This window comes from Emys orbicularis, chromosome 3 (genome assembly GCF_028017835.1).
Source record: "Emys orbicularis isolate rEmyOrb1 chromosome 3, rEmyOrb1.hap1, whole genome shotgun sequence".
NCBI lineage: Eukaryota > Metazoa > Chordata > Testudines > Emydidae > Emys > Emys orbicularis.
The window spans coordinates 60568529-60591844 of NC_088685.1; the positions used below are offsets into that span (position 1 = coordinate 60568529).

Consider the following 23316-nt stretch of genomic DNA (forward strand, 5'->3'; position numbering starts at 1 on the left):
TGATAGTTATAAAATTATCACTTTTTAAAAATATTAGGTCGTTGCAAACTTGTTTGCGCTTTTACTGAGTATTATTAAGATATATCTACAAGTATGTTATAGCCAGGGTGCTTGAGGATATAACAAAACCTGTGTATGTTTTAGTTAGTTATGATACAAAATGTTCAGGCTGGTTAAAGAAATTGCAGGAGTTTTCTACTTTCTGTCTCCCAAGGAGGAGCAAATGTAAGGAAGATAACCCCTCCTTAGCCATAAAACCATGTTGATTACCCCAAAGTGTGTTATACAAAAAGCTGCATTTTAAACTTTACCTTGCTTTAATTTTTACTCTCTTTTCTTTTGTGCTGTGTTTAAAGATGTGTTGGTTATTGAAATTTTTACTTTGTACAAAATATCTAATAGAAGTTTAATTGCTATAACAAACAGATTGTAACTCTAAAGAGCGTGGGTCAAGAGACAAACAAATCAAAAGAGTGTCTTATCTAGGCCAGTACACCTCTCTTTATATAAGATACCAGTGTGGGACAAATGTAATCCTTATCTCAAGAAAACAAGCCATGTAAAGCATTCATATTTTTGGAAAAAAACCTGATCATGTGCACACACAAAAAGTGAGGATGTTCCTTATGCAGGATACCTCAAAAAGGAATGTAGGAATGTGTTATCAGAGCAATAAATCTAGGTGTTAAAGTGGGCTATACCACCTCCCCACACACACACATTTTTTCCCCCAAAGAACAACCTCTGTTTGTGTCTTTGAAACTCCAGGAAAATGTGTTAGCTGGACATGTTTTTAACTTTTTGTTTCTTAAATGCTGAAATGGCAAATACCTTTGTGAAATGCATACTTGCAAATATGTCAGCTCAATGCAAAGCTCCTAATATAATTTCATAATATCGCTGCTTGTAAAGGATAAAATGCTTTATGTACCAACATCGAATCTACTGAGCTTGCTAAACTTATTACTAATGTAAGAAGCCATTTAAGAATAGAATATTTATATTATTGGGGAATTAATTATTTACTGGCAGTGCTCAAGCAATTTCCTCATCCAAATCAGGAAGACAAAAAGAATCATCTTTCCAAAAATTGCCATGTAGAATCAACAACTTCTTTAATAACTATTTAAGCTGAAGACTCTCTTTAAGAATGACTTAATTTTAAAAAGACGGTTTTGAGAACTAAAAATCTTTCTATAAAGAACAAGCGTGTTTAGTCTTTTTCAAAACAGAATTTCATTTCCTGTTGAAGTCTAGTAAAACTAAAGAAATAGCTCCAAAATGTATTGAATAAAAAGAAGTTAAACCTCTAACTTTAAAGATGTTCTGAGAATCTTCTGCCACAAAGATAAAGAAAATGTAATCATCAAGAAAGAATTAAAACTCTAACACATATGTGTATTAACAAACTGCATATTCATAAGATGAAGAGGCACCTAAAGACAACCCATGATGATACTGAGCCAGTGAAAGAAGGACAGCAATCAACTTGAATTTAAAAAAGCCTAAAAGAGGTGTGTTTTCTTGTAACTTCATGAAACTAAGAAGGAGAGGAGTATAAAAAACTCTCAAGTAAGCACCCCTCACATACACTCCCTGCTACTCTGCTCAGCGAACACACAGCACTCATCAGCTTATCCTGCCCATCTCTACGAGCAAGCTACCACACAGAGCTAAGAAAAACAGAGAAGGCTCAGGAAGAAACCAACCCAAGAAAAACCTCTTGGCTTCCACATGAATTAGTGAGAGGAAGTTAACTAAGGCACTGCAGCGATGCAGCTGTACCGATAGAGCTGAGCCGCTGCAGTGCGTCTGGTGAAGATGCTCTATGCCAATGGAAGAGAGCTCTGCCTTCAGCATAATAAAACCACCTCCGCGAGCGGCAGAAGCTATGTCGCGTATGTCAGTGTAACTTATGTCACTCGAGGGGGTGGTTCTGATGTGCTTCCGCTGCTGCTACCACTGCTACTGAGCTAGCTCAATGAGAGCTAATGTGAGTATGTGTACGCAAACAGGAGAATCACATTCCAAGCTCATAGTATAGACATAGTCTAAAACAGTGGGAGACACATCCCTGATTTGGTGACAAGAGAAATAATTAGTAAGAGCTAGCCTACCGTTTCTTGTTTCTCTGGAGTAAATATTTTTAGTAATTTTTTAAATAAAATTACTTGGCATCCAGCAATTTAAAATTACCTCTTTCTATTCCATACTACTCATAGCTACTGCAGGCCATAATGCATCTAGCTGTCTCTGCTTGAACTGTGTTTCTTCTCCTCATCCTCTCCTAAGCATGGCACTGGCTCCAAGAGTTATAAACAAGCACTCTGCACTTAACAAAAAATTTTAAATCTTTGTCGTGAAGAAACAAACTCTTATGCAAAGTATTAACACTCGGAGTTCTGGAACTTTCCAGACTGCCAGCTAAATGAATGCTTAGGAGGGCATTTATGCAACCAAGTTTATTTTTGTTTTTCCCCCAGGAAATTGTATATAAGGGGAGTTTGTATCTAGAAGCTCATTACTGCACAATTGCATCACATAGTATTTGCACTCATAGGAAAATAAAATGTATATTTATAAGTCTAAATACTTCCATTTGATTCATGTAACTGAGAGGGCTCTGTTTTCTCTTACTGGTTTTTTTTATGCCTTTTCATAGGAATGTTGCTATGGGGGAAAGTAACACCGCAGTTTTAAACCATCAGATGATGTATACAGTTCTACACACAGGGCTTGAAAATACCTTCCACAAGGCAACTAGTTCCTTCAGTACTACCCGCCTTATCAGTATATGTTTTTAATATTTCTAATGTAGCTAATGATTTTCATCCTGAAGGGTCTCTAAGCACTTTTTAGACTCTAGTCTTGATCCCACAATCCTATCTCAGACAAAATTCCTAGGGAATTGAATAGGAGTAAGGACAACTCCCTTCACTCAGCATATGTACGTCTATGTTCATGATCACTTTATGTACATTAATATCTTCTGTAATGTATTTCTTTCAGACACCATTGTTCTCATCGCTTCAATAGCAGTTGTTTCTGCAAAAACTCAGGGTAACATTTTTGCAACATCAGCACTGAGAAGTCTTCGTTTCCTACAGATCCTTCGTATGGTGCGCATGGACCGAAGAGGAGGGACTTGGAAATTATTAGGTTCAGTAGTTTATGCACATAGCAAGGTAACTGTCATGGCAGTTAATTTCATTTAATTCTTCAGTGGATTCAACAAAACTCTATGAATCAACATCACCTTATATATTTATCAGATTCCAGTGAATACCTAAAACTTCCTAAAGTAATGTTGGCTATGTAATGCATTATCAAAAATACATCTTTTCATGTTCATTCAGATTTCTGAAAATATGCTAAAAATATTGGCCCTGATTCACCACCAGTTGGATGCTGGTGTAATTCCATTGAAATCAGTGGAGTTACACAAGTGTCAAACTGAACTGGGAAATCAGACCAATTGTTCAGAGAACAAGAGAACAAGCATTCTTTTTCATGAAAAAAATCTGAGATTTCAAAATTTGTTTTTGTTCCACATTGGAATGAAAATGAAGCCTTTCAAAACCTTTGGCAAAAAAACATGAGAGAGAAAGAGAGAGAAAAGAGAAAGAGATCCACCCCACAATAGAATAGTCCAGTAGTGGATATTTGAGTCCAAAATACAGAACACTATCACATAAGGTAAAAGAGAATCTCTATTAGCTGCAATAGCATTAAAGCATATACTCTCTGGGGACCAATGACTAGACAGTGGGTAGCATACTTGAAAAAATGTCAGAATATGTGACCAGCTAGCAGAGGGAAGGGGTAAGTACACACATTAGCCATTTAATTGCATACTCCCTTCATTTAGACAAAGCTCCTGAGTTCTATCCTTGTTTACAACTTTGAGGTCCATGTAGTATAGTTAATGACCATGAAGTCAGTTTGTTGATGCAATCACAGGCATGAGCTGTTCAGAAAGAGATAGTGTAAATGAAAGGAAAATATCCCTCTGGCACAACAAATATTTAATGATCTGTACTAAGTGGAGCAGCTTCAACAGGAAAGACTGAGAAAGAATGACACTGTAGCCCACTGGTTGGGGCCCTCACCTGGGATGTGGGACACCCAGCTTCAAGTCTCTCTTCCAAATCACGCTGAGCAGGAGCTTCAGCCTCAGGCTCCCACATCACAGATGAGTGCCCTAATCACAAGTCTATTGGCTGTTCTGTGTTAGCTCTTTCCCCATCCTGGACCTGAGAAATCTTTTTGATGAATCAGCATTTTCCAGCATTCTGTTGAAAAATTCCCAATCACTTCTACCCGTTGTTTAGAGACAATTTATGTGAACTGAGAAGCATTTGATGTTTAACTGCTAAAATGCCAAAAAATATGGACTGTTTAATTATTTTTTCTTCAAATGCCACTCCACTCTATGTTTAATCTTTTTAATACAGATTGATCTTTATTTTCTTTTATCTAGGAATTAATCACAGCCTGGTACATAGGATTTTTAGTACTTATCTTTTCCTCTTTCCTTGTCTATCTGGTGGAAAAAGATGCAAATACCCAGTTTTCTACGTATGCAGATGCTCTCTGGTGGGGCACAGTAAGTATAGAAAGATCATTTAAACTATTTAACTAATACTGTAGAATATTTAACTAATACTGTAGAATATTTTGTATTACACGAATGCACATATTAAAAGATGTAAACTTATAGTGGTCCTGAGTATCCCAGTGCTTGTGTCTTGAATAGGCATGTACATCTGTGAAAAATGATTATGAATGCTACCCTTCCATCTTAATTTGGTAGCATTTTTACACCTGCTTTACACAGATGTAAAGCCCCAATTCAGCAAGATTCTATAAGGTGGATAGAAAGCTGGCTAGATTGTCAGGCTCAACGAGTAGTGATCCACGGCTCGATGTCTAGTTGGCAGCCGGTATCAAGCGGAGTGCCCCAGGGGTCGGTCCTGTCAGTTTTGTTCAAGATCTTTTGTTCAAGATTTTCTTATGGCTGGAGCTCCCACAGTTCTGGTTTATGTATGCCAACCAAGATTAATAGAAAAGCAAGGTGGGTGAGGTAATATCTTTTATTGGACCAACTCCTGTTGGTGAGAGAGACAAGCTTTTGAACTACATAGAGCTCTTCTTCAGGACTTAGACCTCACCCACCTAGTTTCTCTAATATCCTGGGACTAGCATGGCTATAACAACACTGCATACAACTAATGATCTGGATGATGGGATGAATTGCACCCTCAGCAAGTTTGCAGATGACACTAAGCTGGGGGGAGAGGTAGATACGCTGGAAGGTAGGGATAGGGTCCAGAGTGACCTAGACAAATTGGAGGATTGGGCTAAAAGAAATCTGAGGTTCAATAAGGACAAGTGCAGAGTCCTGCACTTAGGAAGGAAGAATCCCATGCTACGACTGGCTAAGCAGCAGTTCTGCAGAAAAGGACCTCGGGATTACAGTGGATGAGAAGCTGGATATGAGTCAGCAGTGTGCCCTTGTTGCCAAGAAGGCCAATGGCATATTGGGCTGTATTAGTAGGAGCATTGCCAGCAGATCAGGGGAAGTGATTATTCCCCTCTATTCGGCACTGGTGAGGCCACACCTTGAGTATTGTGTCCAGTTTTGGTCCCCCGACTACAGAAGGGATTTGGACAAATTGGAGAGAGTCCAGCGGAGGGCAAGGAAAATGATCAGGGGGCTGGGGCACATGACTTACAAGGAGAGGCTGAGTGAACTGGGCTTATTTAGTCTGCAGAAGAGAAGAGTGAGGGGGGATTTGATAGCAGCCTTCAACTATCTGAAGGGGGGTTCCAAAGAGGATGGAGCTCGGCTGTTCTCAGTGGTGGCAGATGACAGAACAAGAAGCAATGGTCTCAAGTTCCAATGGGGGAGGTCTAGGTTGGATATTAGGAAACACTATTTCACTAGGAAGGTGGTGAAGCACTGGAATGGGTTACCTAGGGAGGTGGTGGAATCTCCATCCTTAGAAGTTTTTAAGGCCCGGTTTGACAAAGCCATGGCTAGGATGATTTAGTTGGTGTTGGTCCTGCTTTGAGCAGGGGATTGGACTAGATGACTTCCTGAGGTGTCTTCCAACCCTAATCTTCTATGATTCTATGATTCTAAGACCTTTAAGCACATGCTTAACGTCAAACTTCGGTGCAGCTGCATTGTTGAAGTCCATGGGACTTGAGAACATGCTTGCGTGCTTCACTGAAAGGGATAGGGTTATTCACATGCTTAATAGTAATCATGTGCGTAAGTGCTTTGCCAAATTGGGGATTAAGTAACTATACATGGTATAAGAAAATGGAGAATCAGTTCTAGATGTTTGAAGTTTATTCAAATTTCTCTTTTGATCTTGAAATCTGGTTTAAAATCTCACCAGAACAAACTTTCTTACAAGATTCTGAGTTTTTCTGTTTTCAGTGGGAATAGAAATACTATACAAATAGTGAGATAGATCCTTGGCCCATGTTCAGCTGCACTGTGCTACTCAGATAACTGGAAGGCTGTCCTAACAGGGAAGCTGCTTATTCACCTCCTATAGGTGTATCCCCCTCCAGGGGATAAAGCAGAACTCCTGTTCCCACTGGCATAGTAGAACACCTTGTGCTCCAGCAATCCCAGCCGGTCAATGGTGCCATTAGTGTCAACATAACTTAGAGCATCACTTAGACTGATCAGGGGACTAAAAAGGTAACTTCCCCACCTCAGGTGTTGCGTTGACAGGAGCTGAACCGGACCCAAGTCTTTCTTGTACTTCCACTCCCAGACTAGTCAAAACCTGAACTTGCTTAGAGAAACAACGAAAAACAAAATAAACTCCCGGACACTACTGAACCCCAAAAGAATGTGCATTTGGGGTTTTGTTTACTTTTTGGGCAAAAGGTAGGTTTCCCAAACCTTTTTATTTGAACCAGTTCGTTCATTCTTAGGCCCCAGGTTATCCTTCCTCCCTATGGGTTGTATTTTTGAATGATCAGTGAGTAGAAATGTGAGCTTTGAACATGCAGAACCCAAAGTATCTGTTGGTTGCACAGCAACAGTTATAAAAAATGCAGAAGTATTTTGCCTAATGAGACTTGTTTTAAAATATCAACAAAAAATGTCTCATAAAATATTTAATATTTGATCCTTTAATCCTAATGCAGGTAAGACTTCCATTGACTTAAAGTTAAACCATCATATCAAACTCTGCTCTCTGTTACACCAATGTAAATTGCTCTGGATTTACTGCAGTGTAACTGAGAGCAGTTACTGCTGGCCTGAAGTTAGTAAGAGTTTGACTGCTTCACAGTTGCGGGACTGGGTTCATAGTTGAACAGTGGGGCTTTGATAAAGTCAGGCCTTGACCCTGTAGTCATATCCACAGATCCAAGCAGATCTAATTGCATGAACAAGAGCTTAGTTTTATAATTTGCTTCTCCCCTTCTTGATATTTTAGAAGGAAAAGCCCTGCTAGGAAGCAATCATTTTATAAAATGGTGGCTTAAAATACTTTGTATACAGTGAAAATGAAAATGTATGACTCATAGGTCAGATAATTTGTGCTAACTGAGAAAACAGGAATTTTTTCTTGCTATCAACAGAACAACAAATTATAATCAAAAACCTGAAAACAATTTTTTTTACTCTTTAGTTAACCTGAATATACTTAAATTCTTAATATATTCAGATGCATAAAATTACTGAAAATCAGCATATCCCCCTAATTCATTATTTTTGTTGTTTCCCTCTTAATAATGATAATTGCTGTATTATCTGTAAAACAGTATGTGGGAAATGTAGTCTTGCTTGTTTTGATTGCCAGAATAACCCACATGCAGATTTTGAAAAGGTCAGATCACATGGCATTCTAGGGGGCGTCTACGCTTAGTCTCATTGATTTGTTTATTTGCAGCGGTTATTCTAATTTACATTCCACTGTATACACCAAGTCCCAGAATGGTTTTGTGATGTTCCTGTTTAAAAAAAAGGGGGACTAGCCATGAATAATCCTCTGAAGTTCCAAGCTTCTAGAAACACTCATAACGCCTTCTCATCATACCCAGCATGCTGTAATTAATTGACACTAGCACACTCATTCAATCAAATTATCTGAGGGCCATATCCTGCCATCATTCCATGCAAAGAATGGATACTCTTATTGAGGTCAATGGATGTTTTTCACTGAAATCAAAGGCAGGATATGACCTGTTAGTTTAAATACATCTAGATTTCCAATTTGCAACTCTAACATAACATAAATGCCATCAATGTGGATTTTCTTATGGCTGGAGCTCCCACAGTTCTGGTTTATGTATGCCAACCAAGATTAATAGAGAAGCAAGGTGGGTGAGGTAATATCTTTTATTGGACCAACTCCTGTTGGTGAGAGAGACAAGCTTTTGAGCTACATAGAGCTCTTCTTCAGGACTTAGACCTCACCCACCTAGTTTCTCTAATATCCTGGGACCAGCATGGCTATAACAACACTGCATACAACCAAGATTAACGGGTGCCAGGCAGGACTCAAATGGCAAGAATACTTGGAGAGGATGGCAAATTAATTAAATAAAATAATTATTTTAATAGACGATATATAATGTGGGAACAGGAAGGGGAAGCATTCCTTGGCTTAAATATCTGTTATTCAAGCCCCGTGGGAGTTCCCTATCACTTCAATGCTATACTTCAGTGTGTACTTTTTGCAATTATCATATATGGTAATTTGTTTTACCTGAAAACATAATTTAGTACGGTATATAAAAGATTCTTGTATAGCTGGCATCTTTTCAGAGTTTCTCTCAGTAATATTGTCTTTTCCTTTTCTAATAATACATTGTCATTACAATGGAATAATGGAATATCTACGGACAACTATGTGAATACCAAATGAATTCATTATGGATAATGTTATTACAATGAATATGAAATAGTGATGATAGTTTCCAATTCAACACTATCAGAACTTGAACAAATTTAATTATTTCAATTAATCTCATAGTATGTGGAGATTCAAAAGGGAATTATTTATTAAGAAACGTGTAAATGCATCTGATTAAAGAACAAACTATTGTAACGTGAATTAAACAGAAAGGAAATTCTATCCTTGGGACTCTTGCTTTAATATGGTCCTGTTTTTTCTTCAGAGAAATTCTGTGCTGAGTGACTTCTCTTCTCTCCAGAGGGCTTTCGTGTGTCAAGATTCATGGGGCTCAAAGTTTGTCTAATTTTTTGGGAAGATTGTTACCCTACAATGTCACTAATATGCAGACAACACTAAGTTTGACATCTCCTTTTCCGCAGCCCTACCGGAGACATCTCCTCATTCTCCAGTTTCTGGCAGAGACAGGAAAATAGATGAAAGCCAGTTGATTTAGGTTCAATCCTGAAAAAAGAGGTTGATGCTAATTGGCAGGGGGAAGCACTTTGAGAATTAGCAAAGTCAATAATCATTCTGCCAGTGGAAGGCATCTGCCCACCTTTTGTCAAAATGGTTTAGAATTTCAGGGTCTTACAAGCCTTGTAGCTGCTCCTGGCTTCCCATATGGCAACAGTCATTTGTCAGGTCAAGAAGCCATTCCTTTTGGAGATAGACCCCATCACAGGCATGCTAACATTACTATGGATCACTCTCCCAGAGGCTAGCCTTGGCAGCCACTTGAATATTTCAGCTAGTGTAGTGAATGACTGCCTCCTTTTTAGCTAGCCTGCCTTTGTCTAAGACATCACACCTGTGCTTTGTCCTCAACAATGGAAGCAGTCATGGTACTGCTTATTATCTATGAGCCCTAAATAGCTTACATCCCATTTACTTAAGAAACTATTTCACCACCTTTGTCCAGTGATGACCACTGCATTGAGCTGCACTGCTTTGGCCACCTTTCCCAAGAGTGACCTCTGAGAGAATAGTAGGCATTTTCCTTGGAAATTCACTTCTGCCAGACAACTGTCTAAGCCTGAACTTGGCCATATTTAGAACATTAAGTAAAATAGTTCTTTTTGTCCAAGCTTTCCACTAATCGCAAGCTCTGGAATCCTTGGTATTTAGCCTATTCTTGTCCATCTTACCCTTTAAAATTCAGTTTGCTCTGTTCTGGATGTGAGCCATTCGGTGTTCCATTTGGAGTTAATAAATCCACTCGGTCCATAAGTGAGTGACATTCAGGCCTGGTCTACACTAGGCGTTTATGTCGAATTTAGCGCCGTTACATCGAATTAACCCTGCACCCGTCCACACCACGAGGCTATTTAGTTCGACATAGAGGTCTCTTAAATTCGACTTCTGTACTCCTCCCCAACGAGGGGAGTAGCGCTAAATTCGACATGGCCATATCGAATTAGGCTTGGTGTGGATGGAAATCGACGCTAATAGCTCCGGGAGCTATCCCACAGTGCACCACTCTGTTGATGCTCTGGACAGCAGTCCGAGCTCAGATGCTCTGACCAGCCACACAGGAAAAGCCCCGGGAAAATTTGAATTCCTTTTCCTGTCTGGGCAGTTTGAATCTCATTTCCTGTTTGGACATCGTGGCGAGCTCAGCAGCACTGGCAACGATGCAGAGCTCTCCAGCAGAGATGGCCGTGCAATCCCAGAATAGAAAGAGGGCCCCAGCATGGACTGATCGGGAAGTCTTGGATCTGATCGCTGTGCGGGGCGATGAGTCCGTGCTTTCCGAGCTGCAATCGAAAAGACGGAATGCAAAGATCTATGAGAAGATCTCTAAAGCCATGGCAGAGAGAGGATACAGCCGGGATGCAACGCAGTGCCGCGTGAAAATCAAGGAGCTGAGACAAGGCTACCAGAAGACCAAAGAGGCAAACGGACGATCCGGATCCCAGCCCCACACATCCCGTTTCTACGAGGCACTGCATTCCATCCTAGGTGCGGCCGCCACCACTACCCCACCACTGACCGTGGACTCTGAGGATGGGATATTGTCCACGGCCGGTTCCTCGGACATGTTAGCGGACGGGGAAGATGAGGAAGGAGATGAGGAGGACGAGGCAGTCGGCAGCGCTTACCAAGCTGATTTCCCTGACAGCCAGGATCTCTTCATCACCCTTACAGAGATCCCCTACCAACCGTCCCCAGCATTTAACCCGGACACAGATTCAGGGGAAGGATCAAGCAGTAAGTGTTTTAAACATCTAAACATTTATTTTTAACAGAACTGGAATATTAACAATAACAACAATGTGTTTTTCATGATTTGTTTGCCCTAGGCGCTTAACTATTCAGTCCCAACTATTTAAAAAAAATCTAACAATGTCCGGTTTTGCATGATTCTGCTGCCCAAGCCGCTCTACTCTTTAGTCCCTGCCAGTGCAGCTATATTAAAATGCGGTCTATATGTCCGGGGATACAGCTGCAATCCTCCAGGGACATCTCGAGGAAGCTCTCCTGGAGGTAATTGGAAAGCCTGTGCATCAGGTTCCTGGGGAGAGCGGCCTTAGTGGGTCCTACGAAGTAGGAGATGTTTCCGCGCCAGGAGATCCTCAAGTACTCCGGGATCATAGCCTTGCACAGCATGGCGGCATACGGCCCTGGTTTTTGCTGGCTTTCCCGAAGCATTCGTTCTTTATCGCTGTCTGAGATCCTCATGATTGTGATGTCGCTCATGATGACCTGCTTTGAATTAGGTAGGGGACTGTTAGTATTGGGACTGCTTGCCTGTTCCTTTACAGAACTGTAACCGCCGGTTTACAGCCACGCGGTGGAGGCGGGAGAGGGGCAGCATACAGGGATCTTTCCCTGGGACAGCCGCGAGGGCGTGGGACAGGGGCAGAGTTCATGCTTGGCCGATTGCTGGCAGCAGAGACTGGCATTGCTTTCAATGTGAAAGGAGGCCAGTGCTACTATTAAAGTTTTAAGCAGCCACAAATCTACGGCTTACCATGTCTGCCTGCTACAGAAATTCCGGTGTCCTGCCCCGCTTCCCAGATCGGCAGTGCAAGACCCCAGGCACTGAAGGCGAGGTCCGAAAATTCGACCTTGTCCTGAGTGCGCATGTGATAGGTGCAGTGCATGGTCTTGTTCACAGAGAAAGACTATGTTCTTTGTTCACAACTACATTTATCTTTCGGAGGAATTCACTACCTTTTTCTCATTCCCACAGCCACATCTGCGACTGTCTCCCAACCCAGCCTGGCATCACACTCCCAGAGGCTAGCGCAGATTAGGCGGAGGAAGAAGAAGACGCGAGAGGACATGTTCTCAGAACTAATGGGCTGCTCCCGAGCCCAGGCAGCACAGCAGAACCAGTGGAGGGAGAATTTGTCCCAAATGCACCGGACACACATGGAACGTGAGGAGAGGTGGCGGCAGGAAGACCAGCAGGCGACTCAAACGCTGCTTGGACTTATGAGGGAGCAAACGGACACGCTCCGGCGCCTTGTTGATGTTCTGCAGGAAAGGAGGCAGGAGGACAGAGCCCCGCTGCAGTCTATCAGTAACCGCCCTCCCCCGCCACCAAGTCCCATACCCCCCTCGCCCAAAGTCCAAAGAAGGAGGGGCGGCAGAATCCGTGAAAACTCTCACTCCACCCCTGCAGACTGCTCAAGCACCAGAAGGCTGTCATTCCCCAAAATTTGAAAAGTCCTTTCCTTCCCGCCTCACCCAAGCCCCCGTCCAAGTTTCACCCCCCAGTTTCATGTGTGGTTGTTAATAAAAAATACGTTTCTGTTCATTACTGTTTCCATCATGTTCTTTTGGAGGAGAGTCTGTCTGAAGGGGGGGAAGGGGCTTGGTAATTGGACAGGACAGTCACCTTTAGCAGGGTACAGAGGCGGGGGCAGGTCCAGCAGCAGGGCACATACACAGTGCAGTGACTAGTTACCCTGGTCAGTCTGGGAGGTGGTTTTCATGTTCTGTGGGGTGGGGGGGGTTGCTCTGTGACTTTGTGGCGGGGGAGGGCAGTTACAGATCTTATGCAGCGGTCCTTTTCCTGGATCACAGAGCCACGCAGCAGGGGATCTGTAACCCTCCTCCCCCTGCCATAAAGTCACATAGCCCCCACATACACGCAGTCCCACTCAGGAGGGCTGGCAGGCTCCGTTGAAACAACCAGTCCACCACTGCGAATCCTGTCATTCCTGGAGTTTAGAAGCATCATTTGCATCAGTACACTACACCCGCTCCCCACCACAGTCTGCGTCCCAGGTTTAAAACATTCCCGCGAAAACAGTAATAAAGACAACGGTGTTCATTAACAAAATAAAACTGATTTTATTTTTTTGGAAGGGGGTGAAGGGGGTATGTAACTGGAGAGGATAGTCAACATTAACTGGGTAAAGAAACGGGGGCAGGTTCAGCTTCTCTGTACACAAACTGAAAAGTCACTGGTAACCGTGCTCACTCTGGAACCTAGCTTTCAAAGCCTCCCGGATGCACAGCGCGTCCCGCTGGGCTCTTCTAATCGCCTGGCTGTCTGGCTGGGCGTAATCAGAAGCCAGGCTATTTGCCTCAACCTCCCACCCCGCCATAAAGGTCTCCCCCTTGCTCTCACAGAGATTGTGGAGCACACAGCAAGCTGCTATAACAATGGGGATATTGGTTTCGCTGAGATCACAGCGAGTCAGTAAGCTTCTCCATCTCCCCTTGAGACGGCCAAAAGCACACTCCACCACCATTCTGCACTTGCTCAGCCGGTAGTTGAACAGTTCTTTTTCAGTGTCCAGGGCGCCAGTATAGGGCTTCATGAGCCAGGGCATTAGCGGGTAGGCTGGGTCCCCGAGGATCACTGTAGGCATCTCCACATCCCCAAGAGTTATTTTGTGGTCCGGGAAGTAAATACCTTCCTGCAGCCATCTAAACAGACCAGAGTTCCTGAAGACGCGAGCGTCATGAACCTTGCCCGGCCATCCGACGTTGATGTTGGTAAAACGTCCCCTGTGGTCCACCAGTGCTTGCAGCACCATTGAAAAGTAGCCCTTTCGGTTGATGTACTGGCTGGCCTGGTGGTCCGGTCCCAGGATAGGGATGTGAGTTCCATCTATAGCCCCACCGCAGTTTGGGAATCCCATCGCGGCGAAGCCATCTATGATGGCCTGCGCGTTTCCCAGGGTCACTACCTTTGAGAGCAGTACCTCAACGATTGCGTTGGCTACTTGCATCACAACAACCCCCACGGTAGATTTGCCCACGCCAAAGTGGTTCGCGACTGACCGGTAGCTGTCTGGCATTGCAAGCTTCCAGAGGGCTATGGCCACTCGCTTCTGGACAGTCAGGGCTGCTCGCATCCGGGTGTCATTGCGCTTCAGGGCAGGGGACAGCAACTCACAAAGTTCAAGGAAAGTCCCCTTCCGCATGCGAAAGTTTCGCAGCCACTGGGATTCATCCCAGACCTGCAGCACTATGCGGTCCCACCAGTTCGTGCTTGTTTCCCGTGCCCAGAATCGCCGTTCCACAACATCCACATGACCCATTGTCACCGTGATGTCCTCGGCGCTGGGTCCCGTGCTTTCTGACAGGCCTGTGCTACTCTCAGACTTCAGGCCCTCACCGCGGTGCCGTAGCCTCCTCGCCTGGTTTATCTGCATCTGCCTCTGGGAAAGGTGGATGATAAGCTGCGAGGCGTTGACAACGGCCACAACTGCAGCGATGGTCGCAGCGGGATCCATGCTCGCAGTGCTGTGGCGTCCGCGCTGTCACTGACCAGAAAAGTGCGCGAACTGATTTCCCGCCGGCGCTTTCAGGGAGGGAGGGAGGGCGGTAGTGACGGACGGATGACGACAATTACCCAAAAGCACCCTCGACACATTTTTTTTACCCAGAAGGCATTGGCGGCTCGACCCACAATTCCAATGGGCAGCGGGGACTGCGGGAACTGTGGGATAGCTGCCCACAGTGCACCGCTTCCAATGTCGACGCTTTCCCCGTTAGTGTGGACTCACAAAGTCGAATTACTGTCCTTAGTGTGGACACACACGTTCGACTTTGCAATATCGATTCCACATATTCGATTTAAGTGAAATCGAACTACCCTCGTAGTGTAGACATACCCTCACTCTACCTGCCTAAAGCTGCAGTATTCATTCCTCTATGCAGAGGAAATGCAGTGAGGCAAAATCCCCCCAACCCAGTCCCAGGGTGCAGGGCTGCTACACAACCCCTCTCACACTCCTTTGCCATGGGTTTTATTCCAGTGCTGGAATAACCCTTCCGTGCTGGTTTCCTGGGTACTGGAGCACTGTAAATAGGTACCTGTGACCCCTCCTCTGGCCATAGCTCCAAAGTAGCTTTTTGTGACAGGGTATGGAGAGCTGGCATGGAGGCCATTTCCTTGGCATGGTAGAAACCCGTCCCCCCTACAGTCCCTGATACAGAGGTGCTGTCGCAAGACATTCTGCACTGGGATGAACTCTTCTCAGAGTGAGCAATACGTCTCTTCTGGAAATGATTTCTGTGATCTATTATCTCTAATGGATATTAAACAATCTTTTCCTGATAGTGTGCCCCACAGTGCAAATCTGTTCCTCATGCTCCATACTTAAGATACTACAATCTTTTGGCTTGTTCTGCCTTTGAGACATCTTGATAAACTGCATTAGACAGTGGGGCAACATCTGGGATACATACTGTAGTCAGAGGTGGCATGAGTTCAGTGAGTGGTGGTAGCAGCTGACTTACATAGGCAGAGCCTTCCAGCTCATACTGACTGAGCACTGCCATGATCTGTATTTGTGCTACATGACAGTGACCCCGGCCTCTACAATACAACTTGTTCTGCGTATATACACTGTCTTTGATTACCCTTTCACATTAAGGGGAGTTATGAAGAGTGTTTTACAAATGTCTCACAGAGCCATAATACATGTTTTTACTTTAATTTTGACTTTCCCTATGCAATCTTTGCATTCAGAAAAGCTATAGCCAATGATCAGTGTTGATGTGACAAATTCCTCTGAAGTCATTGGGACACTAAGGCCAGTGTCTACACTAAAAACTTAGGTTGATCGAGCACTGCAGCCATGCTGCTGCCATGTTTCTAGTGAAGAAACACCTGTGGTTCTTTTTACACTGCCTTGTTGCCATTCGTTTTCAGTGGATCTTTTCACCCTATGTGCTTGGGGGTTTTATGCTGCAACAGATGACTCAGCCCTAATTGTCCAAATATGTTCACAGAAAATATGACTTCTTTCTGCACTTCCTTTGACCTTGTCCTTATCTATGAACTTTTAATCACTGGAGTATTAAATCTTTGCATTGTAGTCTTTGGCACACATGTAGTCTGTTGTGCAAATTCCTGCAGTGTACTCCTGATTGTTACACTAAATAGTACAATTACATATGCACAAAAAATGACAATGCCTTCTGCATGATTTCCACTTGCTCAGATACACTACTAACATCTTCATTGTCAGAGACGACGCATAACTCTTGATGGGGGAGACCCAATTTAAAGATTCTAAGGGGGCACATGACTGCCCCACACATTGCCTCTGGGCTGAGGAGCAGCAGCAGAAAGAGAAGTGCCAGGGCTGTGGCAAGCGAGCGCCTCAGGGAGCATGTCATGGCAGCCAGGCTCTACAGGCAGGGGCCAGCTCCAGAGTGCATCACCAGCTGGCGCCGGGCTCCTTTGGGGGAGAGGCCCAAGCGGGCTGGGTGGCTCCCACCAGTTTCCAATCCACTGGATCTTGGCAGGAGGCGATGGTTTTCAAACTGAGGGGGTGGGGGGCATGACCTCCAGTTTGAAAACCTCTGGCTTAATGCAAGGCAAAAATCTGGGGGGGGCACATGACCCCGCATGTCCCCCACACACATTGCCTCTGTTCATTGTTACAAAGTTATTCATATCCATTTATTTAAATAATGTTTTTCCTTTACAGATGTGTTCTAAAATAGAAGATTGTGTTATACGAGAAACATATAGATTTTCATGTGTCTTGGTGAATGATTATTTACTGGAAAAGTTCTTGCATACTGTGTATCTGACCTGTAGCTTTTCTCTCAGGTACTTCTATTGCACATGATATTTATTCATTGCTTTTTTAGATCACATTGACAACAATTGGCTATGGAGACAAAACTCCTCTTACTTGGCTTGGAAGGCTGCTTTCTGCTGGGTTTGCTTTACTTGGAATTTCTTTCTTTGCACTACCTGCTGTGAGTATCTTTACAAAAATAAAAAAAAGGTAATAGGATCTTCAATAACTCCTAAGGCTGACATGATGTGAGAAGCTGCATGAAGCTTTCAACATAAAGAGTCATTGTTTGAATATGTAAAGCTCCTTCACTAATGTTAAAACTTTTCTAGAGTGCCTTTTCATAGAGTAAGGAAATCTGATCATGCAGTTGGATCATCTACATAAAGCCCCTTTTCCTGTGGTGTTAGCCTGGAACACTGGGTTATTATGACTCCAATGCATCTAAAACTGTACAGTTACTCACTTATGAGCTAGTACGTCAGATATGGCCATCTATTACCTAACCACAGAGTTTAAGTAGTACATTATTCAGTTCAAAAAAAGTAGAGGCCCGTATGGTCAGTTTTGAAGCAGAATTCTTCATTGGTTTAATTTATCCAATGTCAAAAATGTTGGGATGATATGGCCCAAATGAAAGTGTCATTGCAAAGACTTATCATTGTATTTGTGTGGGGGTTTGGGCTTGAACAAAGATGGAAAATATCTTTTTTCCAGGATTTACTCCTGTTGCGTTTTGAAAAACAGAAATTCCTTTCTCTGCCTGTGAATTGTGCCTCATACCCTAGCAATACGTTTCTCTCAGGGCTTTGAAATGATTGAGCAGATATGTTCTTCTGGATTTATTGCAGTTGGGAAAATTAGGACATTGCGAGTGGGTGGTCTACAATGACCATGTCAGATCTATCAATTGACTGTAGTAGAATGCATTAAATCAGGCAGAAGCTGTAAACCATATTGCACACAAGGGCTCCAAGCTGCTTTTTATCCATTGCGTCCAAGGATTCTAATTGGCTCATTTTCCTCTTGTCTTGTTCTATTTCCCTTAACCCGAAATAAACAGAAGAAAATAATAAACCATACGCTTATACTTTGCTCACTCATATTTGAATCTGTCATAGAGGAGATCCAACATTTAACATACAGCTTCCAGCTTAGAGGCTGCCCCTCATTTTTCATAAAAACTTGAGTTTCAAACCTCCTTTTTAAGGGCTCCTCACCCCTTATTTTTTTCCCTTTTCTCCTTGCATGGTGACTCTCGGTTATTTAGGGTGGGAAAATTTGAGCTGGGATGTCTTAATATTTTCCCATTAACCCTAATGGCCCATCATTTGTCTTGTCCTGGGTTGTACCATTCTCGGTGCATGGAGCTAGTCTCATCCAGTGGGGAGGCAGCCTCCCCTTGCCTGGCTGACTCATAGACTCATAGACTTTAAGGTCAGAAGGGACCAATATGGTCATCTAGTCTGACCTCCCGCATGATGCAGGCCACAAAAGCTGACCCACCCACAACAGAATCTTCCAGCCTGCGACCCCTGCCCTATGCTGCGGAGGAAGGCGAAAAACCTCCAGGGCCTCTGCCAATCTACCCCGGAGGAAAATTCCTTCCCGACCCCAAATATGGCGATCAGCAGTACCCCGAGCATACAGGCAAGATTCTACAGCCGGACCCTCATTTTACCCGCGATGGCACGTTAATGCCTAATTGACTAAAATCACGTTATCCCTTCAAACCATTCCCTCCATAAACTTATCAAGCCTAATCTTGAAGCCAGAAAGGTCTTTCGCCCCCACCGTTTCCCTCGGAAGGCTGTTCCAAAATTTTACCCCTCTGACGGTTAGAAACCTTCTTCTAATTTCAAGCCTAAACTTCCCCACGGCCAGTTTATATCCATTCGTTCTCGTGTCCACATTACTACTGAGCTGAAATAATTCCTCTCCCTCCTTGGTATTAATCCCTTTGATATATTTAAAGAGAGCAATCATATCCCCCCTCAGCCTTCTTTTGGTTAGGCTAAACAAACCGAGCTCCTCGAGTCTCCTTTCATAGGAAAGGTTTTCCATTCCTCGGATCATCCTAGTGGCCCTTCTCTGTACCCGTTCCAGTTTGAGTTCATCCTTTTTAAACATAGGAGACCAGAACTGCACACAGTACTCCAAATGAGGTCTCACCAGCGCCTTGTATAACGGAAGCAGCACCTCCCTGTCCCTACTAGAAATACCTCGCCTAACGCATCCCAAAATCGCATTAGCTTTTTTCACAGCCACGTCACATTGCCGACTCATAGTCATCCTGCGATCAACCAGGACTCCGAGGTCCTTCTCCTCCTCCGTCACTTCCAACCTATGCGTCCCTAACTTATAACTAAAATTCTTATTAGTCATCCCTAAATGCATCACCTTACACTTCTCACTATTAAATCTCATCCTATTATTGTTACTCCAATTTACAAGGTCATCCAAGTCTCCCTGCAGAATATCCCGATCCTTCTCCGAATTGGCAATACCTCCCAACTTTGTGTCATCCGCAAACTTTATCAGCCCACTCCTACATTCGGTTCCGAGGTCAGTAACGAATAGATTGAATAAAATCGGACCCAAAACCGAACCTTGAGGAACCCCACTGGTGACCTCCGTCCAACCCGACAGTTCACCTTTCAGTACTACCCGCTGCAGTCTCCCCTTTAACCAGTTCTTTATCCACCTCTGGAATTTCATATCAATCCCCATCTTTTCCAATTTAACCAATAATTCCTCGTGCGGGACAGTATCAAACGCTTTACTAAAATCGAGGTAAATTAGATCCACCGCATTTCCTTTATCTAGAAGGTCTGTTACTTTCTCAAAGAAGGAGATCAAGTTGGTTTGGCACGATCTGCCTTTCGTAAACCCATGTTGTAATTTGTCCCAATTGCCATTCACCTCAAGGTCCTTAACTACTTTTTCCTTCAAAATTTTTTCCAAGACCTTGCATCCTACAGAAGTTAAACTAACAGGCCTGTAGTTACCCGGGTCACTTTTTTTCCCCTTCTTAAAAATAGGAACCACATTAGCTATTTTCCAGTCCATCGGTACCACCCCCGAGTTTACAGATTTATTAAAAATTATCGCCTGACTACTACCTTGTGATAGACTCATAGACTTTAAGGTCAGAAGGGACCATCATGAACTTCTAGTCCAGCGGTTGTCAAACTGTGGGTTGGGACCACAAAGTGCGTTGTGATCCTGTTTTAATGGGGTCGCCAGGGCTGGCGTTAGACTTGCTGGGGCCCAGGGCCAAAGCCTGAGCCCCACCATCTGGGGCTGAAGCTGAAGTCTAAGGGGAAGAGCCCTGGGCAGCAGGACTCAGGTTACAGGCCCCTCCACCTGGGGCTGAAGTCTTGAACTTTGGCTTTGCCCCGCCGCCACTGTCCCAGGTGGCGGGGCTTGGGCTTTGGCCCTCCGCCCAGGGTGGCAGGGCTTAGGCAGGCTCAGGCTTTGGTCCCCCCCTCCTGGGATCAGATAATATTTTTTGTTGTCAGAAGGGGGTCACAGTGCAATGAAGTTTGAGAACCCCTGATCTAGTCTGACCTCCTGCACATTGCAGGCCACAGAACCTCACCCACCCACTTCTGTAATAGACCCCTAATCTCCGGCTGAGTTACTGAAGTCCTCAAATCATGATTTAAAGACTTCAGATTACAGAGAATTTCAGATGGAGCTGAATGTTGTAGCACAAATTATCAGCACAGTTTTATAGCTGCAGAAATACATAAATTCATAACCACAGTCTGTATACATATCTCATAATGACGATCAAGTTCAGAATATTACAAGTTCTCATAGAAGGCCTTACTAGACATACTTTTATACACAATAACATTGCACAACCGGTTGATTCAATTACTTACTCTTGGGGGTTCAGCCCCCCCTGTTCTCCCCTGAGGGTGTCTGCCCCCCTGATTGTAATAGAAGTTAATTCCGTTAAATGCAAAAGTACATTTTATTCTATAAATGACTACTTGATAAGAAAGACATGAGAACTTATGAGATTTACAGACATTAAAGGGACTTTAATGGAAGTGAGAGTAATCTAATGAGTACTGGAGCTGGTAGAAATATCATAACATTTAACGTGTGTATACAAATGGTGCATTTAATAAGCTTGAATCCAAAGGGCACATTTACTTCCTCTTGTATTACACCTGCCACTGTACATATGAAACATCAATATTAAAAAAATTATTCACTTGCATATAGATCATTTTAAAAATTATTTTAATTGGCATTAGAATACTTTTATATTTAACCATATAGACTGACCAACATTAAAAAGTCAGCATTTACCAAAAACATTGCAGCATCTGAGATTCAACAGTTTTAATGTGTTTAAATTTGTTTAAATACAGAGCACTACTGCATTATCTCAGATATTACAGTGAAATACCTATTGGCAAATGTTGACATCAATGGTACCCACTATATTTGAATCAATGTGTTATATAGTGATCCCTAGCAGAAAACATACTCTTAGAGATGACTAGGGAGTAAGATATTTATATCTGCAGATGAGTATATGAAAAATGAATACAACCTTAAAATATTTGAGATATCAGAAAATGTATTCCTCATGTCATATCCATGTAGCCATTCATTTTCTTCATCAGCAACATTTGTGTTTAGTCAGACTATGGAAAATATATTAAGATGTGTTTAACTTTCATGGATTTTCTTTTATTTTTCTTGCATAAGAGTCAAGTGGAATCTTGCCTCTTTATAATGCAAAATTATTCAGATTTAATTATAAACTTTGTTTCAAACCCGGTATTCCCAACCCCAAATGTTCAAAAATCATGAGTCAGGCTCACCAAAAATCATGAGAGTGGCTTTATAAATATGGAGATATACCTATCTCATAGAGCTGGAAGGGATCTTGAAAGGTCATTGAGTCCAGCCCCCTGCCTTCACTAGCAGGACCAAGTACTGATTTTGCCCCAGATCCCTAAATGGCCCCCTCAAGGATTGAACTCACAACCCTGGGTCTAGCAGGCCAATGCTCAAACCACTGAGCTATCCCTCCCCTTATAATCATGAGATTATGTAAAAACAATAGATTTTGTGTTCTTTTTATTTACCTTCTGCTTTTTGAGCCTTTAGGGTTCACTGAGCTCACATTTTGAAGCTTTTTCCACAGCCACGAGGACTAGAAACTTACTTTTTCATTAAAAATAAAGGCTGAAATCATCACATAGCCACTTGACTCCAGGAACTGGGGCTTTAAGGAAAACAATAATTATCATGAGACTCATGACAAAATCATGAGAGTTGGCAACACTGCAAACTCCATAAAATGAATACTACAGATTAATTAATTAAACTGAAAAACTTGCCGTATGCAAGCTATTTTTGAATTTTCTAAATTCAAAAGTTACAACACAGGGTTGTGACTATAAGTGAAGTATATAAATGATTGTTTGGCTGCCTATACAGATACCTTATTTGGAATATCAGTAGCACACAGTAGCCTATAGCAACGCATGGTTTAGATGAGCAGCCATTCATAACACTGCAAATGTTATTTCTTATGTGGGGATTCTCATGTCTTCCTTAACAGTGAATGGACATTGTCTTATTGTTAAACTTTGTACTGTAGTAAATGTGGTTGTTTAAAATAATCAGACGAAACAATGCCTGTTGTGAATGGTGGTGCTTTATTTTTTATCATCACAATAACTTCAGAGCTGATATATTTACACTATTTTTTACAATTAGCTTCCTAATGGTAAAAACTTTTGTGTTGTATTTTATTCTAGGGCATTCTTGGCTCAGGCTTTGCATTAAAAGTGCAAGAACAGCACCGTCAGAAACATTTTGAGAAAAGAAGGAATCCAGCTGCCAGTTTAATTCAGGTAAATATCAAAGCAGTGAGAGGATAAAAATAGATTTCTAAGTGCTTGTTAGGTAAATTTTACCTCCTGTATTATGCAAAGTTCTGCAGAAATATTGTTTAATTGCCACAAGTTGAACATTTTGTTAAAATGAACTGTGTTCAATAAACACCATGCGTTTGTATAATGTTATATTCAGCTTTTCAGTGCAGGGTTCATGCATTGTTGAATTTCAGATTAATATCCATGCCAAAATCGCCATGCAAGGATGCAAATTATGTGCAGTCCTGCTTGACATTTGATTATATAAATTACTTGGAAAAACAGATTTGATCACTAAAGAACAGGATTAAGAGATAGCACAGCACTCTGGCCCGGATTCAATTACTTTTCACTACTAGAGAGTTCACAGTGCTCAGATGAGTAATACATTCCTTTAGAATGTAGAGTTTTCTGTCCAGATAATTGCTTTCGATATCACCCAATCTAGGAACTGGAAATATGGAATTGATTAATTCA

At 42.7% G+C, this 23316-nt stretch overlaps 1 protein-coding gene across 5 annotated transcripts in view; it reads left to right on the forward strand.

Moving 5' to 3' along the window:
- KCNQ5 (potassium voltage-gated channel subfamily Q member 5) overlaps positions 1-23316 on the forward strand; it is a 509367-nt gene that overhangs the window by 441387 nt on the left and 44664 nt on the right. For all 5 annotated transcript variants that reach the window (XM_065400732.1, XM_065400734.1, XM_065400737.1 and 2 more), the window contains exons 4-7: positions 3010-3185; positions 4481-4606; positions 17001-17111; positions 22723-22818. In XM_065400732.1, coding sequence (XP_065256804.1) covers positions 3010-3185; positions 4481-4606; positions 17001-17111; positions 22723-22818 — 509 coding nt within the window. The remainder of the gene's footprint in view (positions 1-3009; positions 3186-4480; positions 4607-17000; positions 17112-22722; positions 22819-23316) is intronic.